The 20,871-nt window shown below is 37.7% G+C and overlaps 2 protein-coding genes across 2 annotated transcripts in view; both read right to left on the bottom strand.

The window, feature by feature from the left end:
• The window catches only part of LOC139133031 (SCY1-like protein 2), a 429,639-nt gene that overhangs the window by 329,130 nt on the left and 79,638 nt on the right, over positions 1-20,871 (bottom strand). The window lies entirely within an intron of this gene.
• On the bottom strand, positions 3,748-19,165 carry LOC139132970 (protein ILRUN-like). Its single transcript, XM_070699307.1, has 6 exons — positions 18,882-19,165; positions 14,608-14,762; positions 12,344-12,541; positions 11,269-11,445; positions 10,025-10,113; positions 3,748-7,216 (listed from the first exon to the last, which is right to left on the bottom strand). Exons 1-6 carry the CDS (start codon positions 19,130-19,132, stop codon positions 7,109-7,111), a joined length of 978 nt encoding a protein of 325 aa, XP_070555408.1. The 5' UTR covers positions 19,133-19,165; the 3' UTR covers positions 3,748-7,108.

Below are 20,871 nucleotides of genomic sequence, written 5' to 3'. Positions count from 1 at the left end.
AGTAAATCTTTTCAGGTCAAGTTGTTGACAATCACGTTAAACTCAAGGTATCCAGAAGATCATTGTAACACACTGCATTGACATCATGGGTAATGTTGCCGGTAGATTTTGTTCAATGTATGCTCAGATAAAACAACGTTTCAATGCCAGATTGTTGTGTAGAGATTTTCTCAGGGTGGCGAGACAACACTGGTCGGAGAAGATCAAGGTGTTGATATGCTTGAAATATTTGCATGAGAGCATAGTATTGAATCCTTTGTTTTCCCATTTTTATGCATCCTGAAATCAATAAAAATCATGTTTATGAATGTCTGGGTGAGACATGTCTGAAATTTATGATTTAGAAGTCTTCAAGTCTGATATGATTGACTTTGCTGGTTTTAAATCATGATCTTACTTCAGATGTAGGTTCACGTTTTAGCCAACTTGACCTGATAGCTGGCAGTTAAAGGAATATGTTATGAATGATCATTCTGTCAGCTTCCACAGTAAATGAGGCTACCCACAATTCTCCATGATCCGTACACACGGAGATCACTCACTGAAATGAAACAAATTTCTTCTGTACACAGAAGAGCTTGATCCATATTTCAAAATTCTGACACCATAGTTTTGATAATCATAATTTTCTGATTTCTCACTGTGAATAATGAGAAGATAAACCCCCTTTCTGCGGAGGAGATAGCAATTTTGTAGTTTTGTTGACATAGATTTTTGACAGCCATACACAATATTTTCAAGGGAAACTAAGGGAATAAGTTGCATTTGTGTTGGCAAAAGAAAGGGTATTGATTTTTTTTTATGTTCGTGAAAAAAGGAAATTTGCATGTCTGACAGGTGGTATGATGTGACCATCTTAGTTGCTGATAACTTTACCTTGACAAGTGTACAATTTTTAGCACCTCCAAACATCGACTTCTTATTTAATGTACTCTTGAATTTTAAACATAATCAATAACTTTGGAACATAGTTTAAACAAATAATCCTGAAATTGAATTCTAAGTTTCAAATTGTTCAGAAACTGATAAAACTGAAGAAGCTTTTAGCAAATATTATGTCTGAGTGCACAAATCAAGGGGAATTATTGTGGGTAGCCTCACTTACCGTGGCTTCCATCACATTAGTACCATACTTATAAACGATGTTAAAAGCAGTATGACCATACTTTAAGAGTGCAACAAGTCTGTGTAATCAAAATTTCGCTCTTTGAAGAGATCTTAAACATTCATGATTTTAGATTTTAGGGCCTTGACATTGGAGTGTGGTGATGATGTGAAAATTTTAGCTCACAATTACATGTAGTATATTTATATATACAGCAAAGAGAGCTTATAGGTAAGTCGGTGGTGTCTGTATGTTTATACGTACATATTGTTTTCACCACCGTGTTCTGAAAAAAACTTTTGTTTTTGGTTGGCATTTATTTGTAAGTCTCAGGCATATGGTTGATTACAAGTGCATGTGTGTGCTAGAGATTTGATTTTAGAATTTCACTAAAAAATGTTGATTCTCTATACATTGTAGTCTGTGAGGAAACTATGAATAATTTTTTTCACAATACAAAACCCGCAAAATCTGTGCTTTTTTACATGTTTGACAATTGATATAGAGACGGTTACGTAACCACTGTAAGTGTTGGTTCCACGGCATATCTAGCTCCAGAACTTTTACTTATATCTACGTCAAAAGGGTCAATGACGTTCTACAAGTCTTGTTAGAAGTTGTTAATTAAGAAAATCATCACAATGGATGCAGGAATTGCAATTTGGCTTGCAAGAATTGGTACTTTTTGTCATCCAAAATCCTGGAGGGCAGTCGAAAAGGTGTCGTGTCAATCTTCCAAGTGTCAGGTCTGCGATTTTTGTTTTAGGCTTTAGAATGTTTTTTATGATGCAACAATTATCTGACTGATAATTGATCCCTGGTCTAACACCTTTCAAAGTATGTAACATAAAAAGTAGGACAGATTTTGTGCAGAGGCTTCACTACTTCCTTTCCTTGTGTTTTTTAACCACTTACCTGGCTACTTTTCGGAATTTGAGTGACGTAAAATAATTCACTTTCTCTTGCCTTATCTCTTTCTGTCACACTTTGCTCTCCCTGTGTCTTCTTGTCAGACTCTATCTATCTGTTTGTTTGGCTGTATCTCTCCTTTCCCCTCTCTTTGAGCACATTGGTTTAATAATAGTATTCAAATATTTCTTTAACGCGCCCCCTAAAATACTTTTTACTTCTCGAACTTTATGTTTGTTCGACGTGAAGACAAAGCTATCCATTAATTGGATTTTTACGTACAACCAATGGTTTTCGAACAAATTATGGGATATGCTGGCCCAAAGTATCCGAATAGATTTACCAATCAGAAGTTTGGAGGCCATTCGGCTATACTTGGTCTGACTCGTCGGTTTCAAGGTCGTGTAAGTTCATACCGCATTCTTTACAGCGATTTGGATTATTTAAATCTCTTATAATAAGCATCACGAGCTCAAAATAACTGATAAGTCGCTTATTGTAATGACACCTACGGAAATTTCGGAATTTTATGATAATATTAGAAAAGGGGCAAAATCAACTGTATCCCGACTGCATATCAAGCATCCCTACACACAATGCCGGATTTTGACCGAGACATTCTTTCGCTCGGTAGATTTGATGTTACTTCACGGCATCTGATATCATACATAGTGACCGATAAAGATTAAACATGGACAAATACAATGGTAAAGAAGTTAATATCCCGTCAGATATCAACCTATAATCACCTTGACATCGTCACATCTTGCCTTACATTTATCATCTTGCTCCAGATGTTTAATGTTTTGTTTTATTTCATGTAAAGAATCTATATCTTTAGCATTATACCGTAGTAGTCGGTACTAGGTTAACATGACCCGACTTCAGTTGAAAATGGGTCAAAACAGGAATTGCATATTACTTTCTGGGCTAAAACCCACAAACAGGCGACTTTTGATTGTAATTTCTCTGAAATTGTCTGAGGGCGCTTTTCAAAGCAGTGCCCCCTGGGATGGGACTTAGAGGAGCGTTCATGCATTCTCTGTTGCTGGTCATCGACCCACAGACATGAAAATTAAGAAAATACGGACCGCATAAAACCTTATACGCACGAGGTAAAATAAAATTTTGCCCGATAAATTCTAGGATTACCATTAACTTTGGATGAGGTGGTCATCTGAATGGATAAGCAATTTTTTTTTGCTTTTCAAGATTTGACATACAAATTAATTCTCTGCAAGTGAATATTTTTGATAATTTATCAGGGCTGAAAGCATTTTCTAACATCTTCACTCCCCAGATTTTTTCCGTTATTTAAATCACCTCTCTACAGATTCAATATTACAATGGAGGTCTGATTTGGAATATAAAACGATAGATATTGAAAAATGCATGTCAACATTTTCTATGTAGCATTGGGGTGGGGGTTGGGGTTAAGTCATGGCAAAATTTGCCTTCTCAAGAGGGCAGTTAAACTGGAGTTCAATGGGTAGCATCCTACAGTCACTAAATTAGCATGTCAAAGTTCAAATGAAACAGCTGCCAAGCCTAGCAGCCACACTGGAACATACCACAAAACAAATTGATACAATGAGCCAATTTGGAACAAAAAGAATGGTGTGGTCTTTGAGTGACGACTTCTGACATAAGAAAAGACAGATAAATGACTCCAAACATGTCAGTCCCACCAAGAACACGTCTGTGGAGACAGAAAATAAGACAAAACAGACACATTATATCGTTCATTGCATCTTTTGTTTTATTTCTTCCACACCATAAATTAAAAATAAAAATTGTAATACTTCAATTATTCCGCATCCTTCAGGGAAACACACTTCACATAATTTCTCACAAAACAAAAATTTGAAAAAAGTATGAGCTCATACACAGAAAACAATGCTTTCTCCCCTCTATCGTACACCAAAGTTGCATGTGCCTGCAATATGAGTGGTTGGGTTTGTGGATATTACCGAGAAGAGAGGGGTGTACTTGATCAATATGGGAAATTAAGCAAAGATTGCCAGTTGAGAGAATTTTCAGTCGAAAATTACAAATATACAAGTATTTTTTTGTGTATCTAAGGAAAGCACTGCCAGAACTAATATCCCTCATTGTTGACAAATTTTATTAGCAGAACACAAATTCAAATATCGTGAAAATCTGGATTTCTTTGTTTTTGGCAGAAAAGAATACATTTTTGACAGATAAAATGCTGAATAGTGTGACAATTTTACAATGGTATGAATATCACAACTGATACAGTGAAAGGAGGAAAATTATCCAGGTCCTGATTTGAACAAAACTCTGGAATTCACATCTCAAAATATTTCAGCAAAAATATAACTGCAGGTACTTCCTGCATTATACCAATCTTTCATCAATCAGCGAAAAATATTTCAAATTCTTTTACAAAAGAGTGAAGGAGCTGAAGCACTTTGTTTGCATATCGAATTTAGTGATGAATTCATTAAAATCATGTGACTGAGCTGTGACCAATGAGTTGGGCCAAAATTGACATATGTAAATCTTCTAAGGTCAACAGCTGAGCATGTGACAGGGTTTGACCAATCAAATGATCATTATCATAAATATGAATACACATCATTAGCATGTATGGTAATATAAAAAGTACATTACTGTTGTCAGTATGTAGTATATATATTTTGCGCTTCAAGTTTTTGATAGGAAATGGAAAGAAATGAAGCTCTAGTCGCTGTGGATCTGATAAAAAGTTGTTGAAAGTCGCTCATGGCACAGCTACTTGTACAGGAGATGGTTTGCTCCAGCAAAGCAATGACAGTAGAAACCAAGCAAAGTCAACCATTCTGCAAAACACAGCCCTTGTACTCTGGCTGTTAATCAGACATTCATCTGATACGGCAGCTGCTGAAAGAGATTCCACTACGTTGCAATAATGCCACTATTTGTCAAAGGACGAGTTTCTAAAGAAGAAAATAAGTTTTGAAACCATTACATCTCAGCTTCCATTATCAACGTTCATGGCAATGATCTTAATTTAATTTTCAAAGTATTAGAGTCTTTGAAAAAAACTTTACACTTCAGGATAAAAAAAAATTAATTTTCCGTGTAATTATGATTTGTATGTTGCCATAGCAACTAAGAAGTACAACAAATACTGTTAGCCTTCCTCTTGCACCATTAAATTGTCAAAATCCACACTTTTAAAACAATTATCTCAGTTCCGCAAAGCCTGCCCTGCCCGTTTCATAATTCCACTAACTGTACAATTTACATACCTCACCACTATAACCTCAAGAGACCCCCTTGCTATATGCATAGAGCTTGGTACCATGCACTGAAAATCTCAGTATCTTTCATTTCTCTGCCAGTGCAAATATAGCTATTCTTGCATTCTTTGCACTCTGCTCATAATTTTCTTCCCAAGTCAAAATTAAATTTTGATGACCAAATAAGGACTGTTCAATAATTTCATCCTTTTTGATGAGTACACAATCTGGAGAGAGAGATGCAACAGATGGTTTATAGATCTGCTGGCACTGTCAAAAACTGCCTATGTTGTTTTGGCCTTTCATTTCGCCAGACAATTTGGTGATCATTTTCAGTGTCTCACTGGCTGAACAATCTCCAACGCACAGAAAACTCATGACTGGGCCTGTCTATGGCAGTTCCTTGCTTTACAAACATCAGGATTTATCAAGTATGCCCTTCTTGCTGTACCACTAACTGACACCTTTGGTCTGCGGAACTGAAAAGGCAAAAGCCACAGTTGACAGCCTATGATTTTACAAAAGTTAACCTTCAGAGGGACATTTGACAGAGAATCAACAATTTTCCAGAATTGATGATGATTGTGACTCTGAATTTTATGTTCATGAGAAAGTTTTGGAGTGCTACAATTTTTTAGACACTGCAGTGAAACTGACAGACACTAGCTAACAACAAGGCATCTATTGCATAATGCACACATCTCTCCACTTTGGACACGGTCGTGCTTCACGTTTTACGAGCCAAATTTGATCCAAAAAATGCTTTTCACTTTCCAACCACATTTCAAACTGCGTGAAGCGTGAACTTTGCACAGCTCATGAATGTTCGATACATGAACCTTGTTGTTTCCTTGGAAAGATAATGCCGTCAAATTACCTGAGCTGAAGGCTCCTACCTTAACCCTTTCACCGCAATGGTTTGACCCAAACCCATTGTTATCTATGGTAAGCGTGGATCTGTTCACACGGAAGGGGGTAGAGAAGTTAAAGTGTGATGCAGCACCAAGCAAGCCTTTTAGTATCTGATGTTCGATTGAAAGTTTTCGTCTATTCTTGGTATCTTTTGAAACATAGAATGTATACAGTTGGCATGGATGGGGTGTATTACAATATCCTCAGTGCTCATTCAAATTGTTTAAGCAATAAATCACACCAGGCGACGGTATATGATGAGATTTTGACCAGTTCATGACATACCGGTATGTGCACAAGCGATAGTGAGAGCATATGTGGAGTGAACTGGTCAAAATCGAGTTGTCTACCAACTGCTGAGGTGGTTTATTGCTGTAAATTGAAATTTTGGTGTGAAACATCAAAGCGAGAATTTCTTTCTAGCTAAGAGCACGCACCTGTTCCAACTGTGCTATATCACGCATATAGCATGGTTATTTTCACGTCTCGACCAATCAGATAGCAGTATTTGCACCATCAATATACTGGTATGATACAATAATGAAATACAGCAGCATAGCTGAAGTCCAGATCATTGAAAGACTCATCAAGTTGAGGAAATATGCCGGTCAATATTCAGCAGTGAGTTGGTGCCTACACGTGGCATTGGCAGCATAAAACCCCATTAACTACAATAAAAAGAGAAATTTGCACATCCCCATAAAGTGAGAGGGAACAGCAACCATCCAATAACAGATGTTGCTAGGGTTGAACCATTCTTTACTGAAACAGGGACGATCTCTGTCCTTCTTTAAATTAGAAAAAACAATTATAAAGTCTACCCAGAAATATAAAATAAAACTACTGTCCGTCGGGTTATATTGTCCAATATAGATAGAAGCTAAATCTACAGCCGTTAAACTACTGAAATGTTTTAGGTCGCTGTCTATAGAGTCTACGAGAGAGAATCTTTGTGTCCGTGTGGGTTATGCTGGTGATTCGCACTGCTTCCAAACTGTATTTGATGCTGTTGTAGAAGATAACTAGTGTCTGAATGTGAGACCTGTAGAATGAGAAAGGACAAAAAATTTCATTCAGACCTGATGCTCAGTAAAGATCCATAGTTCATATTAACCCTTTGCATGCCAAAGTCAATTTTTGTCGCCTTTCTTAAATATAACCCAGACAATTTATTTTCAGATTTTTGGCCAAAAGTTTGATCAAAAACTGTAGCCTATGAAAAGCGCTGTTCTTTTGGTCCAAAATTATCAAAAGATTTACACAAAACTTCATCAAAATTAAACATGTTGCGCTAGAATTTTGGTTGGAAAAATTACAGCACTCAAAGGTTTAAAGGCTTCATTGGCTGTAACTTTTGATGAATTGTTCTGTACTTTTAGTCAGCGTATGAAGTACAGTTGCGTGTTATATCTATTCAAACATAGACCCTAGAGAAAAACGGGAGAGGCAACTGCTGTGGTTTATTTGTGCGATCTATCTTGAAATATATTAAGTTTATTTGCCAAGCGGTCCCCGACAATAATACTTCGTACTTACATTTAATCTCATTAACGATCAAACTGACGTTGTGAATATGTACACTTTGCTCTTGCATGGCACGTTCCGAGTAATGACACAGAGAATTTTGAGGGTTTTTTGATACCAGTCATGGTGAATGTTCTGGTAACGATGAAGATCACATTTTGGATTCTAGCCGAAGCCAACAGGAAAACACCAGACGATAAAAACAGTGTACATTTAGCCATAGATGCTACAGAAAACTCTTGCTAGGTATCGACATCTTAAGTTAACATTCCCTACCATAAAAATCTCCGATAACAACAAACATTTACAAGTTAGACAGGTCTACACTTCCCCAGTCCTGCGAAACGAAAATCTGACCTTTATTTCATCTGTCACGCAAAATTTGACGAAAATCAGGGTATACAAAAAATGACTACTCCATCGGAGCTCAAGTACACGACCTCTAACATTTTGGTACTGTTTTAGCCTAAAGAAACACCAAATTTCGGATATGCTACACATGTCTACACCCGCAAAGTACTAGAAAAAACATTTTTAACACTGACTTTCGCTGTCAGGCGAAACCTTGCGATAAATTGGGACTCAACAACGGTTGGTGGAGTCAGAAGCGGTAAGGTAGACAAGCATTTACACAAAGCTAAACGCTGTCCTCGCAAATTTGGCCGTTCACAGTTTTCAAACAACAACATTTCAGTAGTAACATACGTTCTTTACCGAATTATGGAGCACTCCTCGCACAGAAAATATTCCGACAGTTAAAAAACTGCAAAAACGAGGGAAAATTTGGAGATACACGGACGATCGCGGAATGTAAACAACTCTGCGATATCAACTGCTGTTAAGTCTGGAACTGCAGTGATATGTGTTTCGGATTTGTATTCAAAACTTTGTCACTTTACAGCAACATACTGACTCCCTGCAGACTTCTATTTGCATCGATTCTCGCTATATGTAAAAAATACTTTAAAACCATTTTGAAGAATTCTTCTCAAAATATTTGTAACACTTTTCTTTCTAAAAATGGACTTGCGGGTAATCTGAAATAACTTGGAACCCGAAAATATTATTACCGTACACCCGCATGCAGTGTCTATGAACCGGACGTTGTGCAATCGATCGGGTCCAGCTTCATTCCGTCCCCGACCCATAAACACATCTTAATTATTCCAAGAAGGATTGTACTATGCTAATCCAAAGTCCCTTTGATCTTTACCGCAGTTGCCTGTCCCGTTTTTCTCGAGGGTCTATGATTCAAACAATTCACGTTGAAATACCTAGTAATAGTATGCAACATGTCAATATAGCTTGTATGTCTTTGTTGACAACTGACTATCAATTAGGACTAGCATTTAAATATCAGGACAACGCTGTATCATTAGTATAAAGGACAGATTTTTAAAGTTTTGCTCAAGTAATGTAATTTTTGTGTCTTTGTGGGTCTAAGTTTTTGGAGTTTTCATGAAAAAACCTACAGTTTATTTGAAAAGGACTTTACCATTTACCTTTTCTGGCTACAAATCGTTGTTTACAAATTTTGTCAAATATCCTGAGAATGCCTGCATGCTTGTAGAATATTACATTTTAGTGGAAATTACAGAGTTGAAAAAGACAATTCTGCTTTGATCCTTGAATGGACACTCATATCACATGGAAACAATCAAGTAAACGTCAAACTTGCACGTGTGAAATTTTCAGTGTGTATTACAACTGCTTTCAAAATTTTGAAAGGAAGCAAAACAACAAATTTAATAATCCGTGCCTTGATGTTAGAAGTTGAAGAGATTTGTATCTGTTTCCGAAGAGCACCCTTCTATTAATGACATCTGCCATTCCAAGGGTGCCCTTAAGGTAGAACGCACCTCGGGGACAGAAATTCGGGCCTTCAAATTTTGTCAATTTTCTTCTGACATACCACTTGTGGCGGCTCATTTTGAAGCTATTGGCGAAAGAAAAGTTTTCACCGTCTTAGTTTTTCGAAAATCGAAAATTTTATTTTTTTCCATAGAGTTAACACAGGGATGGCGGCCATTTTGAATTTCAAATATCGAGAAATCGCAAATTATTTGTCTCTCTAGTACCAAAGTTTGCACGGTGACCCCTGATTTTTATTATTGCTTTGGTAAGAGAATGGTTGAAAGTTTCACTGAGGAAAGTTTGAGCAAAAGCTTAAGTCTTTCACTTTCGAGGTGCATATTACCTTAAGAAAAAAAGCTTACTAGCATAACGGTATTTTTATTAACACTTTTATGGAGAACACTGAATATAGATTTCAAGATAAAGACACTGGTGTGAAAGACTTCATATTTTATCTTTGAGAGATACTTACTTCAAATATTGGGGCTCTAATAGGTGAACTAGGACTCTGGTTGTCTTCCGTGGCCATGACGCCACTTGAAAGTATAGTGGGACTGTTACCTGTGATGTAGACACAAATGTTAGTAAATATACTTTGATCTACAGTAGGGTCTATCCTAATCACTGGAGTAGTACTCCCGTGCACACTGTTGTATTGTTTTGATGAGCCTACTCCTTCTAGAGACATTTTTCTGCAGACAGGTGCCCCCCCCCCCCCCCACCTCAAAGTGCCAGGGCCAGTAGCTGTAACTTTTGATGATTTTTTCATTATTTTGTTTTTAATGTCAACTACAGTTTCTTGTTCTACTCCCCAAAGCATGTTGAGATATACAGTATTTAGCTTATCAACTCAGCCTGTACATGTGTGGACTGCGTTGTTGTTGCTGACAAATGAATTCTAGCAGGTCTGCCTAGAATTCAAATGTAAACAATAACAGTGCATTCTACATGTGTACTGGCTGCGTTGACAAGCTAGATAGTAGGTGTTCCAACACACTCTGGGAAAGAGAACAAGAACTTGTGACTGACATACAAAATAAAAATGGTGAAACATTATCAAGAGTTTCAGCTACTGGCCCTTGAAGCATGAACAAAATTTAAGCTACTCATTTCATTTGCACTACACAGATATCACACTGTCGAAATGATTTTACTTGCTGTTCTTGGGAAATTAACTCTCACACATTGAGTCTGAAAATCCAACTCAGAAACTGTGTGCAGGAAATAACTAATTCAAAATTAGTTAAAAATATTGGTCACCCAGCAAATGAAAAATAGGTGACAATCAATTGATAGACCTGGAATATAGGAATGTGCTGGTTATTTTTTTTCAAGTGTCATTTGTGAAAACAAATTAAAACAATTAACAGAAAATTGTGTCTGGGAATAACTACAGTACAAGCGTCTAGTTTGACACTTTGATGATGTTGAAAATGGAAGCATATATATATTCAAGATAATTTCCCTGACTTTGAGAACTTTACGCCAATGGTGGAGGGTGCTATGAAATTCACTGATTTTTAGAGAATTATCTGCCTTATTAAAACTGGCCAAAATTTCACCAGAATATTTGGACACACAACTGAAGACGTTGGCTTCACCATTGTAGGGTATCATGCACTGAACGCTTGGTAGAAGTTATCGCACAATCTCACTACATTGGTGATATCAATACAGAACACACCATTTTCCATGGTATGTTCATTTTTGACTTACCTAACTGTGTATTTGAATTTGCAGGACTTTGAAGCGGTGAAGTACCGAACGGATTTCTTGAAGAGCCATTTGCTAGACGTTGTTGTTCCGGAACAAAATCGCTACCTAGATTGGATAGTTGTTGAGTTAAACCTAACATCCCACCCTCTTTAACTTCCAGTATCACCCATATTATTTCTGTGGAAGAGAAGAGAGACGGTCAATTTACATAATACTATATAATTTGCATATTCTGTGGAGAAAATACATTCTTTTGTGTGATTATAAACATATGAATAAACTGAGACAGAATGCAGTCAATTACATAGGTATAATATAATTTGCATATTCTTTTGTTGTGAAAACACATTTTTCTGTGTGGTTATTTACATATGAATAGATTGAGACAGAATGCATCAATTTACATATCACTGTATAATTTTCATATTCTTTTGTTGTGAAAATGTATACTTTTTATGTGGTTATTTGACATAAGAACAGACTGCTCTAATAAGAAAGGGTTGTCAACGCATGAAAATTCCTTATGGACAACCCTGCATGCATACGATATATGATTGCAGATGCACCTTGTTTCTATTTTTTTGAAGCCTAAAAAGTTTACACGAACATTTTTCAAACACAGTCAAACCTGTTTCAAATGTGACATATGCCGAGTGGTCACCTGTTCATGACGGTCACTTTTGGGCAACTGAAATGGCTGTCATCCCTGTGTCAACTATTTGGGAAAATCAGATTTTCAATTTTCACAAAAATAGGACAATGACATGTTTATTTACTCCAGTCCAAGAGCTTCAAAACTAGCCAGCAGATGGGTTAAAATCAGAAAAGAGTGGTAAAAATATGAGAGTCAAAATATATGTCCCTTGGGCACATTCTGGGCTAATGTGCAGCACTGAATAAGCTGTTATCCAATTGGGTAGCTGAATCTTACCAATATAATTAAAACAATACAAATAGACTCCCTAAGTCGCTGTGAATAGTGACAATGGACCAATCAGAGAAAGAGCTTATTCAATGCTGCACATCAGCAGCACATTCTACCATCAATGAAGCATTACTTCAGGGCAGTACTTACCACCAAAATACTGTCCCGTCCTTGTCATCATCCTCCATTGTCCCTGGAAGATGCCACAAGATGGCGGACTCACCATGGCAACACTCACATCTGTCATGTGACCTGGCTCTAGATCTTCTACAGGTATGCTTTCATCTGCACCTAGTAGATATCCTTGTGTAAATCGTAAACAAACCCCGCACGGCCATTTCTCATCACCTACGCCAGAGATTAAACCAAAAAACGTAAAGAGTACGGTTTGTTTTCCTACTAACATTCAGAAACGAAAGCTGGGTTAGCATAATTGTTACAGCTGTAATGTCCGTAAATGCAATAACTCCCCATAATTAACCATGAATGTTATAATATGATAAACTTGCTCTGGAAATGATCAGAACAGACATGGGTGGTGTTTTTTCAAATTTATGGTTGATTTACATTACATTTATCAGCAGCAAATTCATGCATTGAAGCAAAATACTACATTTACAAAAATGTTGGGTTGACTCAAAAGAAATTTCAAGAAATTCCCAGATTGATTAAAAGAGTTCAGAAAGGTCAAAGGTTAGAGGGCACTCAAGCTGACAGTGACATGAGTACCAGAAATTTTAACACTCTAAAAAATTTCGAAATGTCTTCAAATATTTGTGCATTGTGAAATGACCACCTAACTCACGAAAAGACCGCGACTACAGTATTTCACTGCAGTAGTAGAATAGTGATAAGGTCCAATGGTCCTGACTGTGTTCATTTTCTTGTGCTAGGGTGCCTTTCACAATATAAAATATCACACCCACTAGGATAATATTGAATTGTAATACAGCCTGGAGCAAGTATTTTCAAATTGTTTTTACAACCCTGTCTTTTTCTATGGGAAAGCCAAGCCTTGCACTCAAAGAGCTGCTATGGGATTAGAAACCACTGGTCATTGGCTGCATCTTCATCCAGAGAATGGTGAACACTAATAAATATAACCTTTCTTCAAAGTCTTAGCAAAAAGACCAGGGTTTTTGTGACAGAACCTGGGAAATTTAACAAGGATTCCCCTTATTAGAGGTTTCCTTCCATATCTCTAGGGTTTTCCTTGGAACATGAATACAAATGTATTGGGGGACAACAGGTTGGTTCTGTTTACAAACAATTAATTTTACTAATCAGCCATTGGCGTCGTCTACTCAGGGTCAGTATGTTTTGACTTAAGCGATATAGGAATAGCCCCACCTACAGTTCACTGCTGATGCAATAATGCAACTGAAGGGAATTATTGTATCCAAAAATGAAGACAAGATGCAGTGATCTCCACAGCTTGGAAAATCAAGAGGCGTGGTCCATTCACATAACAATGAGTAATTTCACATTCTTTTGTGGTGAAAATATAAATTCTTTTGTTTGGTTATTAACATATGGATAGATTGCTCTAAAAGTCCAGAGGAGTCATTCACCTCTCAAAACATCCCTTCTGGAGAACCTTGAGATGCATAATGTGCTTGCCTATATGTACTGTTCCCTTTGCTCTCATTCAATTGCTCGACGATATTCATTGTAGTTGTCGAGACAAAACAGAGAATTCAGAAGTCAATTACTTAAATTGTGAACTTCACGCATCATAGAACACGTGGTAATTAATGCTGCAGTATATAAATGGTCTCATGGAACCAACATCTCACTCATATAGGGGCCATGGATAATTAAAACATGCGCACGGTAAACGAAACTAAGTGCGTTTGTTCTCAACCCCCTCCTCCCTCTCCTAAACGAAAGTTTGGAAGTGCGAAAATCCAACCAAGCCTCATTCTGTATCTGCATCCAACAATCGGTGATTACGTCGCTATGAAATCACGCATACGCTACCGACCGCCCCCCCTCCCCCCCCCCCCCCATACCCCTCTGAAATCAATCTCTGTTCAGCGCAACTCAACAATGACGCAACCAATAGAATGAAATGAAACAGTGTATCCAAAATGATTGTTACGTTGTTTTACTCGTGCACTGATTCACATGTATGTCAAAAGAATGCTGGTGTAGCGCCGGTGCCGTACCGGCCTGATACACGCCAAACAATGTAGCACAATATTTTGCGATACAGAAAGACGTGTAGCGAGATGTTGCAATAGGAAAACTTGTAGTGGGATTTTTGCACACGGTAATCGAAATACGGTACAGCCAAATCCCCTCCCCCTAGACGTTGCGCTTGCCGTGCAGGTGTTTTAATTATCCATGGCTCCATACACTCAAAAGATATTCTGGCTCTATAAAATTTCAACCTTGCTTACACCATAACTTACCTGAATTCCTTATTCTCCACGTTTTAATAAATCTTGTGTTTGGTGGGACCGACTCGCCTTCACCTATCGTAATATCTTGTACCAGTGACATAGAAGGGACTTTGTCTTTGGGACTTTCAAAATCATAATACGAACATATTGCTGCTTGAAGATTCCTGTAAGATGATGATTTAAACAAAGACGTTTGAGTAAAGAACATGCATTTGCAGAAGTACAACAGTATAAGGAACTTAGGAAACATAGAAATACCTTTGTATATTGATTAAATTTTCAATGGCACTTTGAGTGACGAAATAAACCAAGCTATCGACTCATTAACAGCCAGCATTTGGTTGAGCATTGGTGCACCCGCCTTCAAACACATTTTCTGTGTTGTGATAAATTAAGTCATCCCTACCACCATGATGGCCTCATTATTATCAATGGTGACTGAGAACTTGTTGACAGGGAATGTGGGGTGAGCAGTTTAAACCCTTTCACAGCAAATTGTTGGTACATCCCTATTGTTTTGCATGGCAAAGTTTGACCTCTGTACTGGGAAATGGGGTGACAAGGTCACATCATCTTCAAATACTTCTTGAAATCTTGCTGACAATGTCTAGCCTATTAGTACTTTCAATCAGTTCCCACGCAGTTACTACATACTGGGTGCAAATGGCAGCCATAATTCCTGTGAAGTGAAACTTTTGTTGCACCAACCTGTTCACCCCTAATTCCCTGAAATTACCGTAGGTCCACAATCACAGTTGTAAACAAACGGTTTGGGCTACCAATGCAGTGAAAGGTTGCGGGAGAATGCAAGTGCATAAGCAGTGTTTTTGTGGTAGCTTTTATTTTGTGTACTGGTACCTGTTTCATATGGAGTGATTTGACCTTTACGAAGGTCACTCAGGTCAAGTTGTACTGTATTTGGAAGCAAGAGTGGGAGAATTGAAGGAAAGACTGCAGGTGACATGAACCCCCTTGATAGATGCAATACAGTAGGAGTGTGGGTCAACCACATTTGCTGGCTTTTGCCTTCAAATAGCCACATCACACATATTACAAGATATTAAATTTGCAGTAGGTATAAGCTCTGTAGCTGTATCTTGTTTTCACTTTGCTTTACTAACAAATACCATCCAATCTTCAGGGAGATGGTTTTAGTTCCAGCTCTGAAATCTTTAAAAAATCCTTGGGGAAGGATTTGGTCGATTGTTCACAATTTTGGTGTTGGACATACTTGCTTGTGGTGGCTCTGTATGACCTGTAAATCCTTATTTCATCGTTTGAGAATGTTCAGTGGTGACACTTTGGTAAGTAGTTATAGTCGCTTTTGATTTCAAACTGTCTTATAGAAAACATACATGCACACAGATACAGACATACAGACGCCACCCACTCACCACATAAGCTCTCTTTGGTATGTATACATATACCAAATGTGAGCTAAAATGCGATGAGATACAGATAATGAGGTTATAATTTGTATGCACAGCTAGTATTCATAAAGATCTATCACATTGACACATGCACAGATCAACATCCTGACCTACACGCAGCATGGGACAACTGGTAGGAGACTGAAATCAAAGTCTAAAGTTGAAGTGAAAGAGTTGAAAGGAAACTGATTTTCCTTTATGCATTTCCATTATTTCAAAACACCAACATTGACCACATTGTTTGCTGTCTTGGTAAAACCTACACAATTGATTAAAGGGCAGCTAGTCTTTAACAGGGAGCTTACATAACATCAGTAGTGTAATAGCACAACCTGAAACTGCTGTCACTCTGACTTCCAAGTCCAAAATAAAATGCTTATTTGTGATTTTCTAAAATTTACTTTGAGTCAGACTTGACGTATAATCAGGCAATGGTTGACTTGTGTAGTTAAAATTGCTCAGATCCCTGACCATTCGGTCATTTGCAACCCCTACATTTGCCAGCCTTGTGACCTGTTCAGCTCCATAAACCCCTCTTACATTTCTTTCATGAAATATTTATAGGCAAAAAGGGCATTTGATAGGCACCAATCCACCGGACAGTGTGCTTTATGGTAGTTCACACCTCAAAGCTATATGTTTTAAATCTGAGCTCAAACTCAGCCACCTCAGGGGAAGTTTAAATCATTCTATTTCAAAATCATTCATGTACTCCACAAGTTTACAAATGACTCCACAAAAGCAGCAAACAATTTAAATATTGTAAACTAGAAATCCAGAACTTGTTAATTCCCCCTCATTCCCATGTCCCTGTAGGTGTACAAAAGTATTACAGGCTCAACCTGTTCACCCCAATTTCCAATGAACTGTTCCCCAATCAGCATTGACATCAATGGTTATGGGCCAAACCATTGTGGTGCATGGGTTAAAACTTTGCATATTGTAAACTCGACTGTACATGTATGTCCTCCATGCAAACTTGATGAATCAATGACTATTTCATTGACTCATGAGTGTAACTGTGTCGACTATGTGAATTAAGGAAATTCTGTATATTACCATGGAGCCAGAAATGGATATTACATTTATAGGTCATCCAGGGATGACTCTGGGAAATTCCTAAAACGACACAATGAAACAAGAAATCTGAATGGTTAGAGGGGATAGTGTGTAAATGTCAGGAAGTTGCATGACCTGGTGTGACCCCATCTGAGCAATACCAAGCTGACCTCTGACCTCTCATGTCACAGGAACATAACTGGTCAATTTGACTGCAATCAACTTGACCCCAGGACGACCCCATACCAACCTGACTTCAGTTAACTTGACCTGAATTCGAATTTGTGCAGGGGCACAGTCCCTCTATGTGATGGAGGGACAATGGCTTGGGTATGGTCTGTGTAAGGTCAGGCTGACCTGGGTCATGTTGGTGTGGTCACAGTCACTCCACACACCAGTTGGGAAAAGCCTGGGTCCAAATTGTTATGATGCGCCTCATGGTTTGATAAGATGTCTGTGTTTGTAATTGTAGGGCTTCATTTCGGTTTGAATAAAATCCACCCTTATACCAAAATAAACAGCACATTTCATGTGATACCTGTCGCAAAAGTTTATTATCATGCGACTGGCAAAGTGAGAAAATGCTGTTTGCTGCTTTTGAATGCAGGCGAGCTACCGTAAGCGCTATTTTGTCTTACGGAAATCAAAACAACAAAACCAAATGACCGATCTCTCAAAAACCTAATGGATTGTTAATTTTTTGAAATGGTTGACGCAGGCTCACATATGAGAGTAAATATCAGTGGTTCTGGGTAACAAATGTTTGAAAGAAAAACGTGACGAAAAAGGGTATGAAATATGGATGCTAAACCATTATGGTTTAGCAAATTATTAAAACAATAGACGTTTCAAACGTGTGGTGAAAGTTGTCTGAGAACCTAAGTCAAAGAGTTACATATGTAAGGATGTAACTTCTGTTTCCCTGATCTGTGGGTATGTTACAAGGCTGACTGCCACTATATTTTGAAGTAATTATTACAAGTATACCTCTAAGACAATTTGACCAAAATTTGACCTTTTGTTGGGGGTCATGTCCCCATCATGTCGGTGTGGGTCAAGCTGACCTGACTTGCCAGAGTGACCACACTCATGGTCACTTTACCCAATAAGTAACAACCAGCAACAACAAGGTGTAAATTGCTTGGGTCGAAACGGACAGGGGTCAACAACCTTCCCTGCTCAGCTTGAAATGTAAACCAGGGGAGGTTGTTGATGTTAGTCGTGGCTGCAAGTACACGTACGGTGCATTTATTTCTAAAACGTGATGTCACAGAAGCAATCTATTCAAAGGGTATTGAGTTCACATAAATGCAATCACGAAGATCAAATATTAAGTTTTAAATCATGGGTACTGACTGAGCATAGTGCCAGAATTTACAGTCACTTATCAATACACCATGAATGGATACCCGATGCTACCCACACCTTTCTGCCATCTAGAGCTTGCAAAGTTGTGAGAGCCTACGAAAGGAGCACTAAAAACGGAAGTTTTTTCTTTGACACGGTATGCTCAAAAAGCACACGAGGCATGCCATGCTGACGTCGAGATGTTCCCTAACTTTGAATTTCGAGCCCCTAGGCCCTGTTTGTTGACGCGTTGGGTTGTGGTGTCAGCCGCGTCGCTTCGCGTCGAGTCGGCAATCATAATATTGACTCCACTGGTAAAATTTTCAGGACACACGGAATCGAGACATTTTAAGGACCACAAAAAATATTGGCACGCAAGATCACATCAGTAGGGTGACATACCAATATTTTGAGCCTAAAAGTTGTCCCGTTAATGTACACACTTACCAATTATTCATATCGAGGAAAAATGCACAGCCTGCTGGATTCAGCTGATTGCCCAGCAATTTTTGAAATTCACTTATAAGGACTTCTTTGTCCGTAGTTCCCATGGAACTAAATTGCTGTACAAGTTCTTGATCTAGATCAGAATCTACCTCCATTTCGTCACGTGGCTTCATGAAACAACCAGAGACACAAGAGGACGCAAGTTCGGAAGACGCCAATATGCACAACTTCAGGTTTTCAACTGTTGTCATTCGCCATTACTGTGATGGTGACGTCATCAATGTTAGCACGCAGGCGCAGTGCGATGAGGCCGATGCTTTCTACCCACAATGCAGTGCGCGACCTATTTTTTGAGCTAGTGGAGTCACCATGAATATCCACTTTGAAACCCATCTATTCATAAGTATTCGTTGTTTACCTTCTCCTATAAACTATGACATCATGCGAAACGGTTTCTAAGAATTTAGTTTGGGATTATTGTTACATATTATAGATGTGCTAAATAACCCTGAATTAATTGTGATCAGTCATAACACATAGCCAGCAGTGTGAAGGAAATTGAAGTGAAATTCACATTGTAGGAAAAATTCAGTAATAAGTTTTGTTAAATAAAACAACTTGTATAAAATAAAGAAAAATTTGAGTAAGTGAATTACATTTATAAACAAGAAATGGGAAAGTTGACACCACTCTTTCATGGTATTTTACCAAATCAGGATATAAAAAATGAAAACTTGAGCAATGAGACATTTCACAGAATGTTTCCACTTTACGGGAAGATATTCAGATGTAAACTGTTTGTTCTCGACTGATATCTATTATTGTTGTACCTTACTTAACTAAAGTTTCATTGAGTGAAAAGTTTCAAATTCCTGAAACCACTATAAGAAACTTTGTATTTTTTACATATTGCCAACACATGCTCATATAATCTTTCCCTTCTTTCATATAGTTCCAATTCACCTAAAACAACATTTACCATGTCAGTTGTAGTCTTAGAAAGCACTTTTTATGAATTGATAATCTGCTATGTGTACAATGCTTTGTGTTTCCTTTTATCAAGCATCAGATGTAGAGCAATAGAATATGCTATCAAAATTAATTATATAATGTTCAAATTATTGCCATAATTAGTGTGAAGACAATAAATCAATTGCCCTGTATACAATTTTCCTTTTCTGAAAATACATCTTTTTGAATTAAAAATTTCCTTGTCATCCTTTTCATGTGAATTCTTGCTTACCTTACTTCATAAGGGTTTACACAGTTTTCAATTCTATCAATTCATAAAGTTTTCCTGCTTCATTTCCTTCTATTCATCATTTTTTTGTTGTGATATAGTATGTTTCATCAGCATGACCTGAATCACATTACAAATAACTTTTCTCTATATTTTTTTGACAAAACATGGGAAGTACATGTCACGTCATCGAGTTAATAGACTAAAAAATACATGCTTTTTTCCTAGGGTATAACGCGAGCCTTAAGCCCGGCATACAAGCCGCTCAGCCCAGCCCCACCAGGGCTACAATTATTGCAGCTTCTTTTTTCCACACTTTGGTGTGTTCAATAAAATTCTAACTATATTGATCCCATACAAATGATGGAAAAACACACTGAAAAGTCTATAATGGAGTTAAAGGGGCAGTCTTCAATCCCTGGTTCTCGCATTAGTTGTTGTTGACATGACTGTTTATGTGAATTAAGTCCTTTATTCTTCTTTGAAATTTGTGCACAGTTAGTCAATTTGCTCAGCAATAGAGCTGACAAAAACCTGCCCATTTACCGGTAATGGAGTTTTAACAGTAGTATCACACTTAGTATATCTGTAGTTTCTGTTTTGAAATTCCAAAAGACCATCCAGTATCCTCTTGAACTGTGATATTAATGACACACTGGGTCTGTCCATTTGGTGATCTTCTATGAAATGGCTTCTATAATTGGATGTAATCGAAATTGGCAAAGATCTCTTGATAAATTCACTCACAAT

Source organism: Ptychodera flava, chromosome 1 (assembly GCF_041260155.1).
Source record: "Ptychodera flava strain L36383 chromosome 1, AS_Pfla_20210202, whole genome shotgun sequence".
Classification (NCBI taxonomy): domain Eukaryota; kingdom Metazoa; phylum Hemichordata; class Enteropneusta; family Ptychoderidae; genus Ptychodera; species Ptychodera flava.
The sequence above is the reverse complement of the archived record's forward strand: the minus strand, read 5'-3'. Positions and strand labels throughout refer to the sequence as shown.